The 26,204-nt window shown below is 54.6% G+C and overlaps 1 protein-coding gene across 17 annotated transcripts in view; it reads left to right on the forward strand.

The window, feature by feature from the left end:
• The window catches only part of MACF1 (microtubule actin crosslinking factor 1), a 138,826-nt gene that overhangs the window by 53,175 nt on the left and 59,447 nt on the right, over positions 1–26,204 (forward strand). For 12 of the 17 annotated variants that reach the window (XM_068172840.1, XM_068172851.1, XM_068172849.1 and 9 more), the window contains 30 exons: positions 499–651; positions 1,133–1,287; positions 1,659–1,785; positions 2,236–2,419; positions 2,957–3,126; positions 3,359–3,537; positions 3,726–3,864; positions 4,230–4,423; positions 4,576–4,738; positions 5,202–5,285; positions 5,375–5,482; positions 6,131–6,229; positions 6,382–6,534; positions 6,633–6,721; positions 7,122–7,257; positions 10,033–15,294; positions 15,784–15,933; positions 16,296–16,511; positions 16,591–16,740; positions 17,457–17,690; positions 19,020–19,163; positions 19,250–19,483; positions 20,050–20,277; positions 21,114–21,629; positions 21,935–22,111; positions 22,582–22,705; positions 23,007–23,215; positions 23,759–24,076; positions 24,823–24,989; positions 25,970–26,126. In XM_068172840.1, the coding sequence (XP_068028941.1) occupies positions 499–651; positions 1,133–1,287; positions 1,659–1,785; positions 2,236–2,419; positions 2,957–3,126; positions 3,359–3,537; positions 3,726–3,864; positions 4,230–4,423; positions 4,576–4,738; positions 5,202–5,285; positions 5,375–5,482; positions 6,131–6,229; positions 6,382–6,534; positions 6,633–6,721; positions 7,122–7,257; positions 10,033–15,294; positions 15,784–15,933; positions 16,296–16,511; positions 16,591–16,740; positions 17,457–17,690; positions 19,020–19,163; positions 19,250–19,483; positions 20,050–20,277; positions 21,114–21,629; positions 21,935–22,111; positions 22,582–22,705; positions 23,007–23,215; positions 23,759–24,076; positions 24,823–24,989; positions 25,970–26,126 (10,419 nt within the window). Of the gene's footprint in view, positions 1–498; positions 652–1,132; positions 1,288–1,658; positions 1,786–2,235; positions 2,420–2,956; positions 3,127–3,358; positions 3,538–3,725; positions 3,865–4,229; positions 4,424–4,575; positions 4,739–5,201; positions 5,286–5,374; positions 5,483–5,638; positions 5,747–6,130; positions 6,230–6,381; positions 6,535–6,632; positions 6,722–7,121; positions 7,258–10,032; positions 15,295–15,783; positions 15,934–16,295; positions 16,512–16,590; positions 16,741–17,456; positions 17,691–19,019; positions 19,164–19,249; positions 19,484–20,049; positions 20,278–21,113; positions 21,630–21,934; positions 22,112–22,581; positions 22,706–23,006; positions 23,216–23,758; positions 24,077–24,822; positions 24,990–25,969; positions 26,127–26,204 lie in introns of those variants that run through there. The other 5 variants (XM_068172848.1, XM_068172850.1, XM_068172846.1 and 2 more) reach the window with 3 other exon arrangements.

Consider the following 26,204-nt stretch of genomic DNA (forward strand, 5'->3'; position numbering starts at 1 on the left):
GTCGCTCCACCCCGAGCCCCTTCTCCTGAGATGTTTTATCCCCATAATTCATCATCTCCCATTCCAGCCATTGGTTTAAACACCCCTCCATCCTTTGCTTTAGAGAAGGGAGCATGCTTCCCTGAGCTCTCCTCCAGGCAGCTAAACCAGCTTTGGGCTGGACATTGTCCTGCTCTCAGCCCCTCACAGCTGCTGGGACTTTGCTTTGGTGGATGTTGTGTTCTCTTTTTTTTTTTCCCCTTTTGAAAGAAAACATTTTCTTGTCCTACCAGCCAGAGAGCCAGAGGTGTGCATGTGGCTTTGCAGGGCAGTGGGAGTAGCAGCGTCGTCCCATCCCATCTCCTGAGCCCTCTTCCCACCCTGCCAGGGCAGCAGGATCCTCGTGACGTGTTTGCTCAGCCCTTGCAGGCCAGCACTGGGGTGGGGGGCGAGCTGAGATGCCCGGGACAGACCTCCCCTCACCATCCTTGAGCAACCCATCCTCCTTGTCCCTGCCAGGATGAGAAGGAGCAGCTGATCCAGTCCAAGAGCTCGGTGGCCAGCCTGGTGGGACGGTCCAAAACCATCGTCCAGCTCCGGCCCAGGAACCCTGAGCACGCTGTGAAGAGCACCATCCCCATCAAGGCTGTCTGTGACTACCGGCAGATCGAGGTGAGGGCTGGCAGGGTGCTGGTGGCCCTTGGGAAGGGAAGTCAGGGACAAGGGAGTGGCACCCGGGGTGGTTTAGGATGAGCGCCATAGGATCTGTCAACGGAAAGCGGGAGCGGAGTGGGAAGGCAGGGGGAGGGAAACAGCAGGAGTGTTTTTCCTGGAGCAGATTTCCATGTCTTAGATTTATTCTGGGCAGGAGCTGGAGTACTTTCCCCTTCCAAGGAGGATGGGCTTCATCAGCCTCAGCCAAACAAGCACGTGGGTGGCAGCCAACTCCCTGTAACTTCCTTGTCCCTTCCTCTCCCGGCACGAGCGCGCCGCACTGCCTGGCACCATTCCAGGCTGTTGCTCCATTAAAACACATCCATCTGTGTATTTCTGGGAGCTGGCTCGCCCCCGGGAGCAGGGCTGGCAGCAGGGGCAGGTGAGCATGGCTCTGCTGCTGGTTTCTGATGGGTTCCTGGTGTTGGTGCTGTTGCAGATCACCATCTGCAGGAACGACGAGTGTGTCCTGGAGGACAATTCCCAGAGGACCAAGTGGAAGGTGATCAGCCCCACGGGGAATGAGGCCATGGTGCCTTCTGTCTGCTTCCTGATCCCCCCACCCAACAAAGAGGCCATCGAGATGGCTAACAGGTAACTTGGTGACAGTCACAGAGAGATGGGAGGGGACAGATTTGGGGTGGGAATGGGAAGAGTGGGGATGGAGGTATGAAAGTGGTTTGTGGTGAGGAAAGGAATCCCTCATGGTTCTACAGCTGCAAACTCCATTGCAGAGACTGCTGCAGTAGCTTGCAAAATGGAAAAAATGGCAATTTGGGAGGAGGGATCCCCGCAGGGATCTCTGGCACTGAACAGCAGGAGCATCACTCCCTGCGTGCTGCCAGACTGGGGTCACTGCACTGATGGGCTGCTGCCTGGCACCGATGGCTGGAGGATTAACGGGGTCAGGGCTGGCTTTGCTGCGAAGATCCAGGGCTGATGGACCCGCTCCTTTCCCCTTGCAGGGTGGAGCAGCTGTACCAGAAAGTGATGGCTCTCTGGCACCAGCTCCACGTGAACACAAAGAGCCTCATCTCCTGGAACTACCTGAGGAAGGACATAGCCCTGGTGCAGAGCTTCAGCATGGAAAAGGTACAGAGGAGCTTCCCTGCCTGGTGCTGGGGTTGTGCTGCTCTCCAGGCTTCTCTGTGTGGCCAAAAAGAGGAGAAAACCAGGGAGTGCAAGACTGGGGAAATCAAGGGTCTTTACACCTGGAACAGTGCACACCTTGAAAAGGGTCGAAGTTTACAGCCTCGGGGAAAAGAGGAACAATTCACACCTTGAAAACCTGAGCTTGGGGGTGCTCTGCAAAAGGATTGCAGCTTTTCCCAATAAAAAGAGCATCAGGAGTTTGCTGCTGCTGAGAGATGGTGGATTAAGCATTTCATTAGGGAGTGAGCACAGCTGGAGGGAGGCACGGGTCTGATACCGAGGATTTACCTCTCCCCCTCCGAAAATACTCCTTGGGCAAATGAAGGCGGTTCAGTTGGTGTGCAGGAGGTTGTTCCTGACGTTTGGATGTGCCTCTTTTTCCACCCACAGCTCAGATCCTTGGCTCAAGGGGAGTGTCAGCAAGCCCTGAAGAGCCTGCAGGCCCACTACGAGGATTTCCTGCAGGACAGCCGGGACTCGGAGCTCTTCTCCGTGTCGGACCGGCTGCGCCTGGAGGAGGAAGTGGAGTCTTCCAAGGAACGCATCCGGCAGCTGCTGGAGTCCATGGAGAACGGTGAGCTTCAAAGGGCCTGCTGGTTTAACCAGGAGCTGTGGGAACTCATAAACAAAGGATTTATGGGATGGCTTCCTGTACTTCTTTTCCTGAGCTAGTTGGTTGATGGTGTGAGCAGCTGCTCTCCTTATTTCTCCATCTATCCCTCCAAGTGTTCGGCCTTTGTCCAGCACTATTCCTGCAGAGAGGCCTTGGCTTTGCAGCTTCAGCTGAGCTGCTGAGCTGAGCCCTCTTCCCCTTGTAGTGTTGGCAACGGGGATGCATTCCAAGCAAGGAGCTCTTCCTGCATTTAGTCTTTGGGAAAATACACGTGCTGGTGGCACTTGTGACCCCGTGAGTCCCACTAGGACTGAGGTTCCCTGTGGCTGGACTCATTTCCAGAACGAGATGATTTAATTAAGGTGTTTTCCACCTGAGCAGAGATCCCGGCGTCAGCGCTCGGCTGCGCTCGGCTCCGGGGATTCCAGCAGGTCCCGTTTGGGACAGGTACTGCCCAGTGGTGCTTGAGCTGCTCTTCTGTGTGTCTCTGGCTTGCAGAAGACAAGGATGAGACCGTTGCCAGGACCTATCTGTCCGAGCTGAAGAACATCCGCCTGCGCCTGGAGGAGTGCGAGCAGCGGCTCGTGAGCCGCATCCAGTCCCCGAGCAGCGCCCGAGCAGACGGTGACACCATCCAGGAAAACGCCATCCGCATGGCAGAGCAGGAGGTCAGGCCTGCTGCTGGGAGGTGGGCAGGGAGGGCTGAGGTGGGCACAGATCCAAAATTAGCTGTGGCTCCTCTGCGTGGGTTTGAGGGAATCTCGCTGCGCAGAAGGCAGCGGGGAGCCTCAGCAGGTGGGCTCCCTGCCTCATTTCCTACCAGCTCCTTTGCCAAGGGCACTCCTGCCTTTTCCCTGCCCGTTTGGGCTCTCTCTTCACGTTGTCTCCCTCCCTGTGCAGCGCACGCAGGAGGATCTGCAGCAGCTGCAGTCGGAGCTCCGGGTTGTGTCCGAGAGGTGCTACAGCTTCCTGGACAAAGCTCCTGCGGGGCCCAGCACGCCCCACCTGCGTTCAGAGCTGGACTTGGTGGTGAACAAGATGGAGCAGACACATGGGCTGTCTTCCATCTACCTGGAAAAGTGAGTAGGGATGTGCCTCTGTTCCCAAACACCCTTTTTGAGTGTTCCCAGTTCACTAAAGGCCTTGTTCTGTCCCTCCAACACACCCTGTGGTGGATGTAACTGAATCCACCCCCCTGCAGCACACGGTGCAGCCTCCAGATCCCTGCCACGTCTGGGATGTCATTGTGTTCTGTTTGATTTGCCAGGTTGAAGACGGTTGACATCATTATCCGCAACACCCAAGGAGCAGAATCCCTGGTGAAAGGCTACGAGGTGAAGCTGAGCCAGGAGGAGGCCGTTCCTGCTGACCTGGCAGCCATTCAGACTCACAGGACGGCCTTGCAGGTTGGTGCTGTTGGTTTGTCAAGCAGTGTCCTTCCCTTTTTTCTGCTGACTTTGGGCTGTGGGACATTTTTCTTGCCTTGGTACGTTTGATTGGATTTTGTGAGGGCCCTGATTGCTTTGTGAGTGTAGAGGAGGTGCTGTGGCTTGTGCTCTGTCTGCTGCTGTAGGACAGGGCCTCAACCAATCTGACCTGGGAGCATTTCCCCTTCATTCTACACCTCCCAGTTCTTTGCAGCTTAAGGAGAGTGGGAAAAATAAACCCATTAACCCCTTTGCAGCTTTGTCACCTCTGGCTGGGAGGTCATCTCTGTCTTGGTCCCTTCTGCTTTCAGTGACACTGACCCTGGTGCTGTCTCCTTTTGCAGCAATGGCTCGGGGAGGTGAAGGACAAGGGCTCCGTGTTCTCCACGCTGGAGGAGGAGATGGCGAAGGCGAAGGAGGTGGGGGAGCAGCTGTTCAGGCTGAGGCAGGAGCGCAGCATCGACCTGGAGCGCTTCCAGGAGAAGGGGAGCCAGCTGTGGGATCGCTGGCAGCGAGTCTGCGCCCAGATCGAGACCCGGTGAGAGACCTCCTGCCTCCTCTCCCAGATTTACTCTCATCCTTCAGCTGAGACCTTGGGTCAGGCTTGGTGGAGGTGAAATCTTTCTGCCTGGGATTCCTGCTGGTGGTGTTTCACCCCCTCCTCTTACCTGTCGTGGTTTTTTTTCTCAGCCACACGGAGCTGGAGAGCATCCAGGAGGTGCTGAGTGATTACCGGCAGTGCCACAGCGCCCTGATCCAGTGGATTGAGGAGATCACAGCCCAGCAGGAGCTGATGAAGCCTGGCCAGGCTGAGGACAGCCGGGTGCTGTCGGAGCAGCTCAGCCAGCAAACGGTGAGGCAGGACCTCGTGATGTCTCCTTGCTGCTGTGACCGTGTCACTTCTTTTCATCTCTGAGCTTGGAAATATGAAAAGCAGCAGGGAAGAGGCTGCAGGCCTGAGCTGGGTGGGAAGTGGAGGAACTCTGCTTGGCTCGAGGTGCAGATGAGGTCTTGCATGAAAAATTGGAGAGTGTAGATTTTACCCAAAAGTGCAGGGATGTGAACCAGAATTCTGCTCATGTGCCCATGGCTGCTGTCATAGAACCCCAGACAGGTTGGGTTGGAAGGGATCTCCAAGATCATCTTGTTTCCATCCTCCTGCCACGGACAGGGACACCTTCCACTACCCCAGGTTGCTCCAAGCCCCATCCAACCTGGCCTTGAACGCTTCCAGGGATGGGGCATCCACAGCTTCTCTGGGCAGCAGCTCAGCCAACCTGTTCTGACAACCACTTCTGCTTTGAATTTCCTTGAAGGCTTTGGCTGCAGAAATTGAGAAAAACCAAGCCAAGCTGGACCAGTGTCAGAAATTCTCCCAGCAGTACTCGGCCGCCGTCAAGGTACAGTTCCTGGGTAGGGTGGGCTGGGCAGGAGCAGCCCTGGCAGAGTTTGCAGATCTCACAAGCTCCACATCTCCCCACCTTTTCAGGACTATGAGCTGCAGCTGATGACCTACAGGGCCTTCGTGGAGTCGCAGCAGAAGTCCCCCATGAAGCGCCGGCGGATGCTCTCCTCCTCAGATGCCATCACCCAGGAGGTAGGAACCCACCTAAGCTCAACAGGGGGGAAATTTCATTGGGGGGGATTCTTCCACGCCCAGCAAAACCACCCAGCAGCCTCTGTGAAATGAGCTCCTTCCTGCTGAACTCTCTTGTATAAATAAAGTTTCCACCCTCGCTGTTTTTTCCAATAGCCAGAGAGGATGGCTTAGTGCCCTAAGCACCAGGTATGCCATACCTAGACTCCTGGGAACCCCTGGGTCAAATCCAGCGGGGTCGGCTCAGCCCTTCAGCCTTGCGAGGTAAATAACCAGAGCACCATGCAGTGTTGCTGTGTGTGCATCTTTGGGATGAGAACCTTTTAGGGACCCGAGGTCCTGTCTGCTCTGTGTGGATATTAAAGATCCCGGTAGCCCTCTGTAAGAGTTGAGCATCCGCCCCAGTGTCCGTGGCCGGAGTGTGCCCTCGCTCCAGTGTCGTGCAGCATGCCTTGTGTGGCCACCACCCTCCCCAGCAGACTTGCTGCATTCCATTGGTGCCATCCCGGGTCTGCCAGGTGCCTTGGGGGGTTCCCAAGCCAGAGGTGCCTCATCCATGTCATGTACTGTGAAGGGTGACGCTCTGGATCCGCCAGCAGGACTGATGCACCCCCTCTTCCCTCTGTTTTCCCCTCTGTCCCTTGGCAGTTCATGGATTTGAGGACTCGCTACACGGCCCTGGTGACACTGACCACCCAGCACGTGAAGTACATCAGCGACGCGCTGCGGCGGCTGGAGGAGGAGGAGGTGAGGCCGTGGGGCACACCTGGACTCTGTCCCCACATCCCCCCCACCCCCAAGGATGCTGCTCCGTGCTGAGGGAGCAGCATCTCCCTTTGCTCCCCCTTCGGAAACCCCTTTTGACGTGGTTGTCCTCCTCCTTCCTCCTCTGTTTGCAGAAAGTGGTGGAGGAGGAAAAGCAGGAGCACGTGGACAAGGTGAAGGAGCTCCTGGGCTGGGCCCTGGGCTTGAAGCAGAGTGTGCAGGGCAGGACAGCTGCTGCTGGCAGCAGAGAGCTGGGAGATATCGAGAAATCCATCTCGGAGCAGCAGGTAAAGCAGGACTGACACCAGACCCTGAGGTTTAACTTCTGCTCTTTTTTTCACAGCTGCATTAAGCTCCTTTCTTTCTTTTTCACATTTTTTTCCAGGCCCTAAATGAGGAGCTGACTGCGAAGAAGGAGCAGGTCTCTGAGGCCATCAAAACTTCCCAAATCTTCCTGGCAAAACACAGCCACAAGTGAGTGTGACCAGGGAGAGAACAGGGGCTGGAGATGGGATTCCTTAGGGCTGGTGGATCCATGGGATCCAGTGCCTGACTCCAGTTAAAAACAATGAGCTGCACACAACAGTTGTCTTCTTTATTGTCTGCAATGAGATCTGTGAAATGGGCAACCCATTTATGCTGTGGGACAATATTAATCCTCTTTAGTTGAGATGCAGCCCCATATGTTTGGGGATTTGATTTTTACAATGCAGGCCAGCCTTTGCTCAGTTATCCTTGAAGATTTTAGCTGAGCAGGGCAGGGAGAGGAAGGGGCTCTTGGTGGATTTGGCCTTTTCCTGCGCTTGGAAGGATGTGGTAATTCTGTGGAGCTGGTTTGGGCAGTATCCTGAGATATTTCCCCTTCCCCTTGCAGGCTTTCCCAGCCAGAAAAGGACCAGATTTCTGCTCAGATTGGTGCTCTGAAGGAGACCTACCAGGCTCTCTGCAGCAACTCCTCGGAGCAGCTCCAGCAGCTCCAGAGCCAGCTGGCTCAGGAGACAGAGCACAAGGTACTGCTCCCTGCTCCGCCCTGCTCACTCCTCAGGCTGTGGAGAAGGTTTCATTTTGTTGTGTGTCTCCTGGCCACTGGCCACTCATAGCCTCTTGGTTGCCCTCCCTTCTCTCCTATTCATGGTCAGCCGAAGCATCTGGTGGTCCCTGGAGACCAAGCAGGAGCTGTTTTCCTGCTGCCTTCCAGCTCCATGGGAGAGTTGTCCTTTGGTTGCCATCAGGGCTCTGCCCCCTGCACAAAGCTCGTTTGTGCTCGGTGAGCAGGGTGGCAGATGGAATTCTGCCCTGGAAATGGTCCCCTTGAGGAAATCTGTGTCCCCTTGAGGAAATTTGTGTCCCCTCGAGGAAATCTGTGTCCTCTGAGGGCTCAGTCCCACAGGCTGCCTGCGGGCAGGGGGTGCAGGAAGGTGGGACTCACGTGGCCTCAGGGATCTCAGGGTCTGGCCAAGACTTTTTCTCAGTGGTGGCTGAACCAAGTAGCTCTTCCTTGTGGAAGGCAACTGCATTATCCAGCCCCTCAGCTGAGCTGGGGGACCTTCAGGACCCGCTCCCTGTTCACATCCACCAGGTCCCATCCTTGTAGGGAGGGCTGGAAGCGCATCCTTATTGCCTCTGTTACGAGCTGTCATTCACAGATTTACGTGTGCCTGTTCTCTAAGTGTATATTCATGTGTCAATGGATATTTTTGTGTGTTTGCTTGCTGGCTCCCTGTACCCTGAAGCAACAGCCCGCTCACATCTGGCTGTGAGACGCAGGTTTTGGCTCTCAGGTCTGTGAGTGAAGCCCTGTTCAAGCCACTCAAGGGGAGAAGGTGGCAGAGCTGCTTTTTTTTGAGATCTGCCTGTCCAGCTTTCACCTAAATATGTAGTGTTTTGCTCCAGACTGGACTTTACAGCACATTCCAGGTGTTTCAGAGCAGGAAATTATTTATTTTATTGCAAGCCCTTTAGCCCTTTTGCTGGCAGCAGAAAGGTGACCACATAATTTTGTTAAGCCATCACAGATTTGGTGCAGCCTCCCTGTGGAATGGATGCTTTTTTTCCTTTCCCTTTTCCTACCTTTTGGTCAGGAAAATTATTTCAGAGCAAAAGCCTTCTCCAGGGCTTGTTTTGGTACAGCACGAGGCTGCTTTGGGGCTGGAACAGTTTTCACTCACAGACTCGATGAAGCCCAAGCAGCAAAACAAGAGATGGCAGTGGGGCTTCACCTTAAATCCCCGTCTGCAAAACCATCCCTGCGGCTCTGGTGCAGAGCTGTTGCTTCACTGTAGAGGGAGCATGAAGAACTCTTTTAACATTTGCTTGCTGGAAACATCCAACTGTCAGAAAGAAGTTACAAAAGACCAAAAAATGCAAAGCAGAACGCGCTAAATTGAGCATGATGTGTCCCTGTATGGTTTGTGTTTCATGTCAACTGTTTTTAAGATTAACTGACATCCTTGCTTACAAGTTTAACTAACCCCCCTGGGATTTAAACAAACAAAACACACAAAAGGGAAAGAGGACGGACCTGTGTGTGGGGGTTCTTTTTGCAAAACAAAACAGTCGCATGCTGGACGCTAACCCCAAGCTTTACACTGTGTGTGATACGGCTGAACTGCTCCATAAGGCTCTGTCTTTAACTGCTCCAGGCACACCCTGCAAGTCGGTAAGTAAAAACCTTTTACTCCCCTCCCTCCCATCCATCTCCTTTGATAGCTCTCTCTTTTGTTTCCCCCCTTTCCCTCTTCTCTGTCTTTCCACGGCTTGTTCATCTCTTGAGTACGCACGTCAGGGTCTGGCGATGGTGGTGGAGAGCTTAGGCTGTCCCAGAAGGTTCCTCCTGTCCCCACAGCAGGGTGTTGGGATGCAAAAGGAATTCATTCCATAGTCCTGATTCCCTCCTTGCTATCCCCACAAAAATCGTGGAGTGCTTGGGCCAGCCTTATACCCAACCAGTGGCACTGGGAGAAACGCAAACGTCCAAAGAGCCTTTGAACAAAGACACTTTATCACCTAAATTTTTACCCTCCCTGTGGAGACAGCAGCAAGAAAAGCCCCTCCAAAAAACACCACAGTAGTTGGTGTGGTCCCAGTTTGTCACTGTTCCCATGCTGGAACCTCCAACTTGTTCCATTTCTCCCCTGGCCCTGTCTGAGGAGCAACTTGGAGGTGCTGGAGTGGCAGAGCAGGGGCCATGGTCATGCCTGGGGAGCTGTCCTGCTCCTGCCCTGATGCATGGCTGGGAGCTGCTCCATGGCACGGGGCTCTCTGTTGTTCCCCACCCATCCTGGCACTTGGGATTTGCTTGGGAAGTGCAGGATTTTCAGCATGGCAGGAATCAGCATGGAGGCTGTGCTGGGAAAGGTTCCTCTTTACCCCAAAGTGGGTGGTTTTGGGGGGGTTTTCTTCCTCATGAGTGCACAGTGGGATTTGTGTTGTCTTTACTTTTTAAAGCTGGACTTGTTGAAGGGCTTTGTTGTGCTTGTTGGTCTCCTGCCCTCTTTTCTGTGGAGCATTAGGAATGATTCTGAGTTTTGGTGCTTGCTGCTTTGCTGCATTGCTGCTGGTGGATATTTGAAGCATCTTGGTGTTGTCCTGGTGATGGACTAGATTTCAAACACTTTAGGACTTTCTAGCCTGTTTGGGGATTTTAAGTTTGGTTTTTGGTTTTTTTGTGGGTTTTTTTTTTTGTTTTTTGTTTTTTTTTTAATGAGGCCACCCTGAAACTCATGCAGTGAGTGCTGGAAATGCTGGATTCTGATTTAATTATTTTCCTTCTCTTTCTGTTCCAGGGCAGCGAAGCCGTGGCAGGAGTGATCGATCTTGGCACGGTAGAAATATTCCCTGTCTTTGGTGCCATGCAGAGAGGTCTTATAGATCAGGACACGGGCCTGGTCCTCCTGGAGGCCCAGGTGATCTCCTCTGACTTAGTTGTCCCAGAGACCAGTGAGAAGCTCTCCTTGGAGAAAGCTCTGGCAAGAAACATCATTGATCTCAGGGCATTCCAGGTGCTGCAGGAATTGAAGGATGCTCTCCAGCAGGTGGAAGAAGTCAGATGTGAAGGGAGGCAGCTCCTCCCCGTCGTCGCTGCCATAGAAGAGGGGAGGATCACTGAGAGCGTTGGGCTGAAGATTCTTGAGGCTGAGCTCGTCACTGGGGGCTTTAAATTCCAGCAGGGCAGAATCAGCATGGAGACAGCAGTGCAAAAAAGGCTCCTCCCCCCCCAGCTTCACTCCAGGCTCCTGTCTCACCTGGAAGGTGGCAGGGATTTGATTGACCCCAACACTGCTGAGAAAATCAGTCTGCCCGAGCTCCTGGACAGGTGCATCATCCACCACGAGACTGGGCTGAGGCTGCTCCCAGTCAAGCAGCTGGCAGGTGGGATGGTGAGCTTGAGGTCAGGCAGGGAGGTCAGCATCTTCCGTGCAGTCCAGGAGGGGCTGATAGACAGGCAGGTGACCATCAGGTTGCTGGAAGCCCACCTCTTTGCTGGTGGCATTGTTGACCCCAGGACAGGACACAGGCTGACCGTGGATGAGGCTGTCAGGCACAATTTGATTGACCAGGATTTGGCCTGCACGCTTCTGATCCGGCAGCTGCAGACGGGTGGGATCATGGACACCCTCAGGGGAGAGAGGCTGACCATGGATGAAGCCTTAAGGAAGGGGTTGGTAGCTCCAAGGATTGCACTGCTGGTCCTGGAATCCCTGGGGTCCTTCGTGGGGCTGCTGTGGCCAGAGACGGGGGAGATCATCCCCGTTGCAGATGCTTTGGAGCAGGGGATCCTCTCCACAGAGTTGATTCAGGAGGTTCTCAGCAAGAGGCAGCTCCTTCAGGCTGTTCTTATACCGGAAACCATGGAGGTGTTGTCCTGGCAGAAGGCAGTAGAACAGGGCATCCTGGAGAGAGAGGTGGTGAAGAAGCTGAAATCAACAGCCATACCTGATGTCATGGCCAGCGTGCAGCTCGCTGGATCTCCAAGCAGGAGCTGCCACGGCCAGAGCTCCCCTGGAAGGAGCCCCACAGGTCAGGAGGAGCCTCTGCTGAGGAGCGACGACGAAAGGCTGATGTTCCACTTGATGACCCACAGCTACATCAACATCCATGATGGCCAGAAGGTGCTCTTAGTGGATGGAGAGTTGAACAATCTCACTAAGGCTGTCATCCAAAGCCAAGAAAATGGATCCTGTGCACAGGTGTTGGAAGGCTTTGAGAAGACAGAGGCAGACGCAGCCCTTGAAAGCGAACCTTGCAATGGTTTGGCTTTGCAGCAGCTTGAGCTTCAATTTGCTCCTTCAAAAGGTGAAAGCGAGAAGATCCTACCACCCAGAACTGCTTTGGAGAATGGGGAGGTGGTAGTGGGACCTGAAAGTCTCCTCTTGGAGGATGCAGAGGATTTTCTGCGTGTGGAAGAGCGGGAGCAGATTTCCACTGAACAGGAGACCATCAGGAGTGAAACTGATGCTGAATTTGGGAAAGAACGGGTCACTTTTACAACCAAGGATAAACATCAGGTAAAACTACTGATGCCAGAGCCTCCCAGTGACCTCGACAGTGGATTAATCAGAGAAACAGGGGAAATGATGACTGAGGCAGAAGAAGAGTCGAAGCCTCCTGCCGTAGATGGAGTGGAAGGTCCCGAACACCAGAAGAGGGCATTGGAAAGTGGGGCAGTGGTTGTGAAAAGTGAAATCTGCATAACAATGGGTGTTCCAGAAAGTAGAGACAGACTGAAAATCATGGCAGAGAGGTCTCAGGGTGTGAGGGAACCTGAACGAGAGGCAGAAGATGTTAGAGAGGTTTATTTGCCAAAGGAGGGGACAGTTGAAAATGGTGTGCTGGGAGGAGAGGAGGTTGTGCTCCCTGCACGTGGGGAGGCAGCGCCGGCAGAGAGGCAAAGCACGGATGTGGAAACTGTGTTGAAAGTGGAAGAAGGAGAGCGGGAAGAAGTGTTGAGTGATGAGGGCGTTGAGGAACCATCCCTGCCAGCCCCTGAGGAGCAGGAAGCAGAGGACACCTTGGAAAAGCTCCTGATGCAGCTCCAAAGCGGTGGCATCATCCATGAGCAGACGGGCAGGACGCTGCTGCTGGACGAGGCGGTGGCCTCTGGAGTGGTGTCCGGCCACACGGCCGTGAAACTCATGGAGAGGATGAAGATGTTCAGTGGCTTCTTTGACTCTCAGGTGTGTGAATCCTTGACCACCGAGGACGTGATTGAAGAAGGTCTGATGGATGAGAAGCTGCTCCAGAAGGTCCTCGCGTCCGACAAAGCCATAAGTGGTGTCCTTGACCCAGGCAACAACTTTGTCTACTCCATCAAGGATGCTGCTGCTGTTGGCCTTCTGGACAAGGAGACAGCGATGAGGATCTTGGAAGGGCAGGTGGTTACTGGGGGGATTGTTGACTTGAAACGTGGCAAAAAAATGTCGGTGACTTTGGCTTCAAATCTGGGCCTCATAGAGCCAACAGGTCAGACAGAGCTGGTGAAGCTGGAGAAGGCTTCCAAGGGGAAAGGCACTGATGAGGTGACCAGGCAGAAGCTCATTAATCTACAGGCTGAGACCAGTGGAATTGTGGATCCTGAAACCAAACAGCCTTTGACTGTGGCAGAGTCTGTTGAAAAAGGGCTCCTGGAGAAGGAAAAAGCTTTTCAGCTCTTGACCAAGCAGGTTGCTGATGGAGGAATCATCCATCACGTGTCTGGGATGAGGCTTTCGGTGGACAACGCCATGAAACACGGTTTGATCAATCCAGATCTATGCAAGGAGCTCAGGAAAGCTGAAAGTGTGGTCCTGCAGGACTTTGTCCATCCAGCTACAAAGGAGAAGCTGCCCTTGCCCCAGGCAGTGTCACTGGGGCTCGTTAGCCCAGAATTCCAGAGGGAAGTGCAGGAAATCCAGGCTGAGAGCGGAAGCATTCTTGATCCAGCTTCTGGCCAGCGACTGGCGCTGAGTCAAGCGGTGCAGGAGGGCTTGGTACCCCAGCAGGTGGTGGAGAAAGTCCTGTCATCTTCTTCAGAAATGAGAGAAGGAATTGTAGACCCCGAGACCTGCATGATCGTTCCTTACTCGGAGTTCCTGAAGAAGTGTAAAATCGATATCGAATCCGGCCAGAGGTACCTGGAGGTCCATCCCTTCCAGGCCATCAAGGATGAGGTGACAGGGACCAAGCTGCCGTGTGCTGAGGCGGTGAGGCTGGGGAAGGTGGACCCCCTGCCCACCCTGAGGCTGCTGCAGGCACAGGCAGACAGTGGAGGGGTGGTGGAGGGCAGTGTCAGCAAGAGGCTGTCCCTGAGGGCAGCTGTGGAGCAGGGGATGCTGGATGAGCCCATGGCCAAAGTCATCGCCACCAACCAGCTCAGGGCTGGGGGAATTGTTGATGCCCCCGGTGGGAAAAGGTTGACTGTGAAGGAAGCTGTTGGAAAAGGACTGATTAGCCAAAAATTAGCTGCTGGTCTTCGGGATGTGCAAATATCTGAAGAGGAAATTGGCTCTGAGGTCTGCAAAGTAGGAAAAAAGCAACTTTCGCAGGAAAAAGTAGAAGAACTGTCTCCAAAAGAGGAAGGTGTCATCCTCCCTGCCAGATCTGCCAGGTCTGATGGTGCTGAGCCCAAAGCTCAACCTGAACCTGTGAGCTATGACACAGCTCAGAGTGCAGCTGCAGCCACTGAGAAATCCCCCAAAGCACAGACAGAAAGGAAAGTAAAACCCCAGGAAGCTTCAGAGGGTGGTGTCCATCCCCAAGATGAACATCATCATCTTCATCACCCCCAGGCAAAGGCTGAGGTGGCTCCAGAGCACCCCTCAGTGTTGGGGACAGCATCTCTCCCTAAAGAGGCAGTGGTGGCAGGGGCAGTGTTGGAAAAAGGGATCCCAAAAGGCAGTTCCCAAGTGAGAGCAGCCCGGGGCAAGGAATCCAGGGAAGAAGTGGATGGAGGGACAGAGAAAATAGAGAGACTGGGCTTGGAGAAGGAGCAGTTGTTCTTGGGCACAGAGGTGCTTCACAAGGAGGAGGATGGTGAGGAGAGGAGGAGGAGGAGAGTGTTTGTAAGTGCAGAGGGAGTTGTGGCAGGTGGAGAAGGTGCAGTGGTGACTTCTGGGCAAAGAGAGAGGGTGATCAGCGTGGTCCAGGAGACACCAGCAGCTCTGAGGGAATCTGTCAGAGTGGGCCCAGGGAAGGGAGGGATGGGTCCTGCAGAGGTTGGTGTTCCTCTGGAGCCTGTGGGAGATGAGCTTGGAGGGAAAGAAGCTGTGAAACACACAGAGAGAGAAACCTCTCGCACAGAAGGTCCAATTGATCAGGAAAAAGCAAGTGAAACTCAGCTAAAACCTACCCAGAAAAAGAAAAGCAAGAAAAAGAAAGCAAAGCAGGGCAGCATTCCAGGAGACAGCACTCAGCCAGAGAAGCCTGCAGAAAAGCAGCTCCTTCCTTCTCTGGTTTCCCATGAAATTCCAAGGAAAAAGGGTGAGGAGGTGCACTTTGTCTCCAGAGTGCCAGAGCCAAAACATGAATCCAGCATTGAGACTGCTGCTGGGTTGGCACGAGACACAGCCAAGCACAAGGGTGGAAAAGGAAAGAAAACAATTCCTGGGAAAGATACAGAAACCCCCAGAGAGGATCAGGTGTTCCCTGTGCCCCCCGAGCACGGGGAAGCTCAAGAGGTGGTGAAAGGTGGGATCAAGGATGGTCACGGATCCTTGGTGACCCTGAGTCCGGAGGAAAGGATGGCTCAGGAAGACATCAGGGTGGAAACCGCCCGGGATGTGTCCAGCACAGCCACCGTGGCACAGGAACTGCCCCGTGACTTAATTATCAGAGAGGAACCCACAGAAGTTCAGGAAACCTCTGCAGTCCTGGAGCTTGGAGAGGAGAAACAGCACGAGCAAAGAGCTGAGCTCAGAGCAGACCAAGCCCCTGCTCCCCCAAAATCCCAAGAAGAAACCCCCCAGGAGAGGACCAAGCAGCCAGGTCCAGTTGATCGGGGTTTGCTCTTACCTGTGATCGTGGAGGGAGAGCTGCTGGAAACCTCGAGGGAGTCCACGAGACCAGCCCAGGTCAGTGAATATTTTTGCTATTTTGGCAATTTTTCTGAGCTATTTGTGGATGTTTGGTGCTAAATCTGTCTGAGATCCTCGGCGCAGAGGGCAGCTGAAGCGTGAGGAGTGGATGTTGCAGTATCAGCTGCAGTGCATTTGGCAAAGGAACTGGTGATGTACAACTGGAAACATTCAGGGCTGAGTTGTGGCTCCTTTTGCTGGAGCATTACTGCTAAATGACTAACAAGTAGAACTCTTTATTTTTTTTGGCACTTTTGCTGCAGCTCCGAGATCTCTTGCCATTTATAAGCTTATGTCGGAAAAAGAACCATGTGTTTTATTTTTCCTGTAGTAAATCTTGTAGATAAGGCTGGCAAGTGGCAAGTCCATGAGCGGGAACGTTATTAACAAATTTCTCCTTTGGAGGAAAAAAAAAGAATTTTATATAACACTTTGTCCCCTTTTCTGCCTGAGTTTGAAGCTTTGATTTCCTGTCTGATTCTGCAGATCAAGTTCAGCAAGAAGATGTGTCTGGAGCACGACCAGAGGCTGATATCTTATCTCTCCATGCTTCGAGACATCGAGATGAGAATCAAACGGGTGCAGCCAGTGGAGCAGAATTTGGCAGCCCTGCACGACCTGAGGCAGCAAGCAGAGGTGAGTGAGGCTGGGCCAGGCTTGGCTGGTGTTAGACAGAGCTTTTCCCCCTCTCCCCAGCTTCCTGCACAGCCCTTGCACCCTTCCCTGCTTCTGGGAGTTTTGTCTCAGGTTTAACAGGCTTTTATATCAAACCTCATCCCTCCTTCTGATCCATCCACCCTGCCCAGACAACAGCCTGAGCTTGGCTGACATGAATTTTACAGCCTGGAGAAAGGCAGGAGAGTGCTGGCAGCTGAGCAGGGCTGGAGGGTGGGATGAATTTTTCTAGACTCGGTGTTTGGAGCTGCCTCTCCAAAACCCCTGCTGGGTTTTGGCAGCAGGGAGGTGAAGTCACCCTGTCGACGCTGTCTTTGTCTCAGGTCCTGGGAGCTGAGCTGCAGGAGCTGAGCTTCTCAGTGAATCAGGAGCTGGATGCTGTGCAGAGAATTGTGGCCAACCCCCCTGAAGAAGTCCCTGAGCAGTTACTGAAGGCTTTGGAGAAGGATGCCAAGAACCTCCAGAAGTCTCTGAGCTCTGCAAGTGAAGTCCTGCAGTCCCGGCTGCAAAACCTTCGTGGGGCGGCAGAAGCTGAAAAGGTAGAGCTGGCAACTGCCCCCTGCTGCCTCACAAGCTTCCTAAAATTCCTCCTTTAAACGATGAATTTCTGCTTTTAAGGCTAAAATCCTGGCCCATCACGAGACTCTTCAGGGCAAGCTGCAGGAGCTGCTGAGCTGGGTCTCTGGCACCACGGAGTCGCTGGATGACAGCGATTTCCAGCAGGCCACCGATGCCAGCAGCTTGAGTCACTGCCTGCAGCACTACAAGGTAACCATGGCAATGCCCCTAATCCTGCAGGCTGATGAACTTGCTGCCCTCTGCACAGAGGAGAAGCTTTTAATCCTGCTTCTCTCCCAGAGCCTAGCAAGAGTTTGCCCTTAGCTTGTGCTGCAGCAGGAGCCGCTGTGTTGGGTGTTCTCCAAAGTCATTTATTTCCATAATACACAGCCTGGTTTGGTTGTTTGGATGTGCTCCTGTGCAAGGGTGTGGGAGTGGTTGAGTGACCTGGGGAGATTCCTGTCAGGCTGTTGAGGAGAGAGCTGCATCCTCTGGGAAGCTGCTCCATCACACCTGCCCTGGTCTCCATCACCTGTACGAGGAGCCCAGTCTCCTTATCCATCTTCCAGCAATAAAGATTATTTCCAAGCTTGGTGGTGGCATCTTGGCATGGAAATCAGGGGATTGAAGGCTTTGAGAGCTGGTGGTGGCACATGGAGTCACTGTGGCCAGGTCTGGGTCATCTTCAGACCCAAGGGCAGCCCTAGACACATCCAAGAAACCTCTTGGTGAGGTGCATCCAGCACCCAGTGCAGAGGGAAGTTGGAAAAATCCCCGTGCTGAGACGCTCTCACCTCCATGCTGAGTGTTGTTTTGGGAGAGTTTGGTGTTTCTGGAATATATTTCCTGAGGCACCTGCAGATGGGAAGCAGTGCAGCACAGCCCTGGCTGCAGGGTCATTTGAGCTGTTTTTCTCTCCCATTCAGGAGCTGAAGGAGCCCCTTGCTGACACCAAGGCTGAGCTGGACACCACCGCCTTCGACATCCAGTTCCTCATCTCGGAGCACGCCCAGGATTTAACCCCCCAGCAGAGCAGGCAGCTGCTGAGGCTGCTCAATGAGCTGCAGAAAGCCTTCAGGGACCTGTCAGAGCGTGTGACAGCACGGGTGGAGGTGCTGCAGGTCTGTCTCCAGCAAGTGGAGCAGACGGAGCAGGTGAAGGTTGTGAGACATCTCCTCCCTGGCTGCCCTTTGCTCGCTGAAGCGCTTCCCAGCCACAGGAACAGGAGCTGAGGCACCTCAAATTTGGGATTTCCCTTGCATGCCACTCCCAGTTTAGGAGTTCTCACTGCACATCATGAGCTTCCTCTAAAAGTCTTTCTTCTTCCTACCAGGCAGAAGGTTGCTTTGCTCCCAAAATACGGAGCCCTGCCGAGTTCTGGGTAGCAGTTCTCTGCTAGATGTGGAATTGTTTGGGGCTGGGTGGAATAAACCCTGTAAATAGCCCCAAAATCCCTGTGCAGAGGGGCCACCACAGTCACCCAATGTCCTATTTCCACTGCACACATCAGGCATTGCTGTCCCAGGGAAACAGCCGTCAAGGACAAAAACAAGTGCTCAGATCTGTGCTGCACTGCTGCAGCACCCACCACTGCATGGATCCTCTCACCCGAGACAGGATTAATGTGTTTTTTTATTAACAATTTGCTCTCTGTGACTCTTGCTTGTCCTCTCTGGAGTGTGTGTGTGTATTAACCAGTTTGCTTTGCCTTTTCAGATTGAGTGTGCGCCCATCCTAACCCAGGAAGAACTCGCTTTGCAGCTGAAGAGCTCTTAAGAAGGCTCTTGCAATTTGCTTCTGTTGTTTTATCTTATGACTGGGAGAAACAGGCACAAAACAGTGTTTTGCACAAGTTTGTACATCACCTGCTGAAATGCCCAGTGAAAAACTCAAACACCTTTAATCCCCCGTGGCAGAGGGGGACAGGGGTGTCACAGGGACTCTCAGGTCACATCATGCTCAATTGCTCAAACAGGCGCTTCTGTGTTGTGCTCTGGCAGCAAAAAGAGGAGCTGGATCAGCCACAGAAACACTTTCACTCTCCAGGGCTCCCTTTCCAACCCCAAATCATTTAGAAAAAACCCTAATTTGGGGTTGTCTGGGGCTCCACAGTGGCGCTGCCTGACTCAGGTCGTTGTTGCCTCTCATTCAGTGAGTTTCTGCTGCTGTTTTAATGTTTGTAAGGGGGAATGGAAAAGGCACAGAAACTCGTGGCTGAGTTTTCCTGGGAGAGCAGTGCAGCTCCATCTTGCAGCTCAACAGGCTCCTCAGAGAGAAACCTCCAATGGTGACAAAGGTGCCAGCAGCTCGGCAGGGACGTGGCACCTGCTGCCGGACGGGGAGCACCTGGAGAGCCACAAAGTTTTCTGTGCTGCATCCTCCCCTCCAGGAGCTGCTCCAGCTGTAACCTCACCTTGCCTTTCAGCAGCGTGAGAGCAGGTGCAGGGCTGCTACTGACTGTCCCCCTGTCCCCTTTCCTGTGCCCACAGACCCTGCAGGAGCAGCAGGCAGCCCGGGCACAGAGCCTGGCCGAGCTGAGCCGCTGGCTGGGCCAGGCAGAGGACACGCTGGCAGAGCAGCAGAGAGCAGAAGGGGACCTGCCTGCCTTGCAGCAGAGGCAAAGTGATGTTAAGGTCAGTGATATTTAACATTTCGGGGGGCAGAGGTGGAGAGGTTTCACCTCGGGAGTGGCCAGAGCCTCACGGTATTGTGCACCCAGGAGCTGCAGAGGAGCATGCACAGCAGAGCCGCCTCCTTCGCCGGCGTCCTCAAGAGCACAGAGCAGTTTTTGGAGGACAACAAGGCCAAGCTGGAGCCCGGGGAGCTGGCAGCACTGCAGCAGGACCTGCAGCGTGCCAAGGAGCAGTACCAGTACCTGCAGGAGAGGACAGAGGTGGCCCAGAAGGAGCTGGAGAGTGCTGTGAGTGCTGCAGTGCAGCAGGAGACTGAGAAGGTAACGTGCCAGGAGCTGTAGAGCCTCCAGGCTTTGCTTGAGGGGGACTGGGAGGTCCTGGAAGCCCATCTGGGCGATGCAGCACAGAGCAATTTGTGGTTCCTTCCTGGGTGTTCCCCCGGCGAGGTTTCCCCCAGATATTTCTGTCATGAAATGCCTGGGGAGTTGCAGCCAGGGATGAGCTGGTTGTGGAGGGAATGGGGGAGGAAAAGGTCCCTTACTCTGCCTTTGGGGTGAGCCCTAATGGATGAGGATTGTCAATCACATCCCAGCCCCTTTGAGGTGGGGGCCCTGGGCTGTATGAGGATGAGAAATTCAGTGCAGCAGCGGGGCTGAGATTTTCTCAGCTTCTTTGTACCTTCCAGAGAGCCACAAAGGGTCTGGGGGTGTCTCAGGCATTTGCTGAGGCTGGGAAACTCCTTGGGTGGTTTTTTTTTTTTTTTTTTTTTTTTTTTTTTTTGTTTTTGTTTTTTCCTTCTGCTGATTTTTGTCTCCCTCCCCCATGCAGCAGTTTGCTGAACATGCAAGAACTGGGTCATTCTTATCTGGAGCCTTTGTGCTTTCAGGTGAAAGCTGCCAAAGAGCTGGAGGAGAACAGCAATAAGATTGATTCCCTTTTGAACTGGGTGGCATCGCTGGAGCAGAAGGGAGGGCTCCCAGAGTACAGACCACACCCTGTCAATCAAGGCACAGGGACACAAGCAGGAAAAAGCACTGGGGATGTCCCTGATGGCCACGCTGTTGGAGCAGACAGTGCTGCTGAGAGCCTGGATGAGCAGTATGAGAGGCTGAAGGTCAGCACTGACACCTTGTCCCCCCCAAAGCCTCCTGGCCCACGCCCTGACCCTGCTGTTAGCTGGCTCTGAAACACGGGATTCTCCAAGTGGGAAGCTCAGAAAGGCCCTGCCTGGCTTCCTGCAGGAGATGCAGAATGTGTGGTGGGTGTGTGCCATGGCAAGGTGTAATCAGGGTCCAGAAGGTGCCCATGATGGCCACAGAAGGAGTCACTCTGCTGTGGGCAGAACTTCTGTCACCCAACCCGGGGCGTTCCCAGTTTTCCCCACCTTGCTGGTGCTTTGTCACAGAATCATGAAAATAATTGCTTTGGAAAGGACCTTAAGGATCATCCTGTTCCACTCCCACCTTCCAGTAGACCGGGCTGCTCCACTCTGGCCTTGAGCCCTTCCAGGAATGGCCCAGCCACAGCTGCTGGGGGACGCAGAGGCTCGGACGGGCTGTGCCGTGTCACCACAGGCTCCCAGCCAGGGAATAATTAGCATTGACTCCCTGGTTGCAGAAAGCTGATCAATTGCTTTATTATATCATCTTTTACTATGTCATACTATACTAATTAAGAAACTCAGTAACCCTTCCAGCCAGTCCCATAGAGCTTTGACCTAATTGGTCAATCCATCCCAACACCATCCAGTGTCCCATTAAGAAATCACCCTTTGCTACACAAATCTCCATGGCACATTCCTCAGGTGCAACAAGTGCAGATAAGATTTGTTCCTCATTCTTTTCTCTGATCTCCCCCCACCCCGGGAAGACACCTGGGAAAGTCTGTGCCTGCTCTCTGTGGCCAGAGAGCTGCTGCCACAGTGCCGAGCCTCACCTTTGTCCCTTTCAGGCGCAGCACCAGGAGCTGCTGTCCCAGCAGCAGGACGTCATCCTGGCCTCGCAGGCAGCACAGGCTTTCCTGGACAAGCAGGGGCCCGGCCTGGCCGGGGAGGAGCGGGAGCGGCTGCAGGCGCAGCTGGCGCAGCTCAGGGAGCGGTACCCGGCGTCGCTGGCGCGCGCGGAGGCGCAGCTGAAGCGGGCGCAGCTCCTGCGGGAGGAGCTCCAGAAGTTCCTGCGGGACCACGGCGAGTTCGAGGCCTGGCTGGAGCAGGCGGAGCAGGAGCTGCAGGGGATGTGCAAGGGGGACGGCGACCCTGCCTCCCTCAGGCAGCTGCTCCGGCGCCAGGGGAGCTTCTCGGAGGATGTCATCTCGCACAAGGGTGATCTGCGCTTCGTCACCATGTCGGGGGAGAAGTTTCTGGGTGGGGATGCTGGGGATGCTGAATCCCAGCTGTTGATGTCCAGGGGTGTGGTCAGGAGCAAGCTGGAGGATGCCACGCAGAGATACACCACGCTGCACTCCAAGGTATGGGAAGGGCTGTGAGCTGCGTCCTCTTCTCCTCCTGTGCAGAGGATATTTGGGGAGGGATATTTGTCCCAGCTGCCAGGGGACAAATTTATAGATTGTAGGTCAAGAATTGTCTTCTTCAGGGCTTGGGCAACACCCTTGTGTTGCTCTTGGTCTGCATGTTACCTCTGGTAATTAATTTAGCCTGTGGCAAGATTGATTTTTTTAAATTGCTTTTTCTTTCTTGCTGATTCCTGTGCCTTTTCCCACGGGTCGCTCAGTGCTTGTGTGCATCCCTGTCACCTCTCCTTGCTCCCTTGCAGTGCTCCAAGCTGGGCTCCCACCTGAACACCTTGCTGGATCACTACCAGCAGTTCCAGGAGGTGGCAGAGTCTCTCAGGACGTGGCTGCAGGAGAGTGAAGCCGCCCTTGGGAAGCTGCTCTCAGAGACGGTTTCGTCAGACCTGGCCGTGCTGCAGAAGCAGCTCGCCAGCACCAAGGTACACTTGGGGGATTTCCTGGGAAATGCTGGAGCCTGGATGGGATTTTGGCTGCTCTGAGCAGTCAGCAGCAGGGAGAAGACTTCACCTGTTGGTGGGTTTTTTTTGCTGGTTGAGGGCAAAGATGCACCTGCAGATGCAGCAGGTTCTGGTGCTGCAGGTCAGGTGGGGTCAAACTTCTGGGAGAGGTGCTTAGGGTAAGGAGCAGGGGCTGCAGGCACAGACACCCCCGAGGGACACAGAGGGGGACACTGCTCCCCCATGAGGGTGCCAGAGCACTGGCACAGCCCAAACCCTCTGATCCAGCTCTGCCTGCAGTGTGGGGGTAGATTTTTCCATCATTTCTTAACTATTTAGTGATGAAGTGCAGAGGATCCCTCAGAGGGTGTAAAAGGAGCCCTGAGCTCCATGAGTGTGGCAATCCTGCCTGGGACCCATCTCTGATTTTGGCTTGTCTTGTGTGAAAACAGCAACTGCAGGGAGACCTGGCTGAGCACCAGGTGCCAGTGGAGAAGCTCCAGAAAGCAGCTCGGAGCCTGCTGGACATCCAAGGGGAGCCAGCCCCAGACCACGGCCACATTCAGGAAACAACAGGTACAGAGCAAAGCAGCTGCCAGTGTTGGAGGGCTGGAGAGAGTGGGATCAAGCCACAGAGATAAATCACTTCTTTGGGGAATTTTTGGGTAGTCACATGGCAGTGCAATCCTCTGGGTTTGTGCTTGCATGTGGGGGGAGGGATGTGGCCACTTGTGTTGCGTGCCCCGTCTCGCTGCTGAGTTTGGGGACAGGGATTTGTCATCACTGAGAGTTTTGGGGGAGCCAAAGGCGACCCTGGCTGCTCTCTGAGCACTTGGAGCTCTGTGCCACTGAGTGTCCTCTGCGCTGAACCCTGCAGATGCCATCGTGAGCCGCTTCCAGAGCCTCTCCCAGCAGATGTCCGAGCGCTCGGACCTGCTGCAGAAATCCATCGCCCAGTCCCAGAGCGTCCAGGAGAGCCTGGAGAGCCTCCTCCAGTCGGTGGCTGAGATTGAGAAGAGCCTGGAGAAGGACCAGCCAGCTGAGCTCTCCTCTGCCTCCATCCAGGACTCGCTTGCCACCAGTGTGGTAAGGCTGGGCCCGGCTCCCTCACCCCAAACACCCCAGAGCAGCACCTGCACCGTGCAGGGATAACTACTGAGTGCTGAAAGCGCCCAGAAAAACCCTAAAAAGGAATATGAGCAGAGTGTTCTTATTTTCATAGAATCACTGAATGGTTTGGGTGGGGGGGAACCTTAAAGACCCTCTAACGCCAACGCCCTGCCTTGGGCAGGGACGCCTTCCACTGCACCAGGTCGCTCAGGGCCCTGTGCAATCTGGCCTTGGGCATTTCCAAGGATGGGGCGGCTCCAGCATCTCTGGGCAAACTGTGCAAGGTCGCAGACTTGTTGAAAATCTCCTTTTTTCTTTCCTAACAAGATTTCAGACACAGGGAAAAGCGGAGCATGTTGGGCAGGTCAGAAAAGAAAGGAAAACTGGGATATAAAACTATTTTTTTTCCCAACTCTGGTTGTGTCAAAGCACCTCCTGCTGCTCCCGAGGGCAGCCCAGTTAGTTCTGCTCAAGAAACTTCCTTTGAAAACCCTCCCTCTCCTCCTGTGCTCCCCACAGAAGCTGAAGCAGGACATTGCCAGGCAGAGGAGCTGCCTGGAAGCCACCCGGGAGATGGTGACACGGTTCACAGAGGCCGCCGAGAGCCCCGCGGCCTCTGCCCTGCAGGACAAGCTGGCCCAGGTGACAGAGCACTTTGGGAGGCTGTGCCAGCAGCAGCAGGAGCGGGAGGACGCCCTCAAGGGCCTGCTCCCCAAGGTGGAGCAGTACGAGCAGCTGTGGGAGAAGCTGCAGCAGTTCACGGAGAGCAGGACGCGGATGCTGGCGTCCGGGAATCAGCCGGACCGCGACATCGCTCGCTTCTCCCAGCACATCCAGGTGAGGCCCTGGGGGAGGAGTTCTACCTGCACCAGGTGTCTGAGGAAGGTCCAGGCTGGCATTTCCCAGGAGCCAGGCTGGTTTTCAGATGGGATCTTATAGGATCCAGTCCAAATGTAGCAGGATTTTACCACCTAAAGACTCTGTGGGATTTATACAGCAAAATACCCCTGTGCTGGCGGTGAGGGCAGTGCAGGATGTGACAGAGACCTTGGAGGTCTTAGAGCCAGAGAATCCTGGAATGGTTTGGGTTGGAAGGGACCACGTCTCATTCGAAGCTCCCTCTCAGGGACGGGGACGCTTTCCACTAGACTGGATTGTTTAGGGTTGTCTTGGACACTTTCAGGGGTGCTGTGGGCCATGGTGGCTGTGCAGGATTCCTCCCTCTGGCTTCCCACAAGTGTTCTGCTAGAGGGGGTGGCTCATCCACAGCCTCAGAAGTGCTGGAAGATGACATGGAACCAGACACCTGTGCTGTGGCAGGGGTTGATTTGGCTTGGTCTAGGGCTCCCCATCCCATCCCAGTCACCAGCACTGGGGAAAGTGGGATTTGCCCCTGCAGCTGCTCAAAGCATTTGCTGAGCTGGAGGAGCAGGTGGCAGTGAGCTGTGCCCAACATTTGGCACTGGTGCCACGCATGGCACTGCCCACAGAGGGTCTGTCCATCTCAGCAGGGTGTGGGACTGCCCAGCTCATCCCCTCTGCTGCTGGGGAACGTGGTCAGCATCACGCTTTGCTCTTGGCAGGAGCTGAATTCAGAGATGAGGCAGCACCAGGAGGACTTGGCCACCCTGGAGCACCTCACTGCAGAGCTGAGCTCCTGTGGCTTTGCCCCCAGCGCCTTCCAGCAGCAGGAGAAGCTGCAGAGCCTGAAGAAAGATTTCCTGCAGCTACAAAAGGTGGCAAAAGACAGGTGAGTCCCACCGAGGGGAGCTTGGGGGTGGCTTCATGGTCCGAGCAAGACCCTGTGGAGATCTCCTTTCCAAGGAGGGGGGGCATGAGCCAGCTCTTCCTGCCGCCCTCCTCCCACGCCAGGATCCTGAGGCAGCTCTGCTCCAGCTGACGCTTTAAAAAAAGCCTTGGCTGGGGGCGTTGTGAAAAATTCCTGGTGCTGCAGCAGGAGCAGGAGCTCTGCGTTTCCCAGCTCCCGGCGTGTGGGTGCCACAGCTCCATCCCAGAGCAGCCTGCTGGGTGCTGGGAGGATGGGGAAGTGAGGTGACAGCAGAGCAGCCTGTTCCTGGAGTGCCCTGAAATGGGGATAAAAGGGAGCTTGAGCAGGGTTAGAGCAACAGCATCCCTGGGAGCCACCCCTGTCTGGCTGTGTCTCCAAAATCCCTGCGGAATGCAGGGAAGGTGGTGGGGAAAAGCAGATGAAACTCCCAATAACCCCCAGTAATTCAGGGCTGTGCAGGCTGCTCGCAGCTGTGGCCAGCAAGGACGAGCCAGAGGGGCCCGTGACTCCCATCCAGGGGCTGCCTTGTTCCTCCAGGATGGGCTGAATGGATGGAGCTGTGGCCGGGGAGGAGGGGCAGCACAGCCTGTGCTCCCCCGGGATGCAGGTGCCTGGGGGGGACACGGCATGAATGAGCCCTGTCTTCCCAAAAGCCTCGCTTTTCCCAGGACAAAGAGCCTGGGCAGGTTGGCAGTGGTGGTCCCGTGGCTGTTGGCCACCACTGGAGTGCCCAAAATTGCTACCAGCCAGGATTTGAGGGGGTCAGCAGCCGTGAGGGGGCTGGCACTGCTTGCACCCCATTTTGTGCTGTTCCCAGGCAACATCTAATAATAATAATAATTTAAAAAGGGCTCCTAGAGACACAACCGTGCTGCATTCAGCAGGGGGTAATTGCAAGGCAGAGCACGAGCTCTGACTCTCCAAAACCTTTTCAATCCCAGAGAAAAGGATGCATCATCCTGCCAGGAGCAACTGGATGAGTTTCGGGATCTGGTTGCCGCCGTGAGGAAGTGGCTGAGGGAGAGCGAAGGCAAAATTCCACCTGCTGAGACCTCCCTGGGCACCCAGGAGCTGCAGCAGCACAGGCAGCAGATCCAGGTGGGCCAAGGGAAGCTGGAATCAAATTGGGAAAGCGCTGAAATGCTGGAATGTGAAACAAATCCCAGGAAGCAGAGG

The sequence above is a fragment of the Anomalospiza imberbis genome, chromosome 25, assembly GCF_031753505.1.
Source record: "Anomalospiza imberbis isolate Cuckoo-Finch-1a 21T00152 chromosome 25, ASM3175350v1, whole genome shotgun sequence".
NCBI classification, from domain to species: Eukaryota; Metazoa; Chordata; class Aves; order Passeriformes; family Viduidae; genus Anomalospiza; species Anomalospiza imberbis.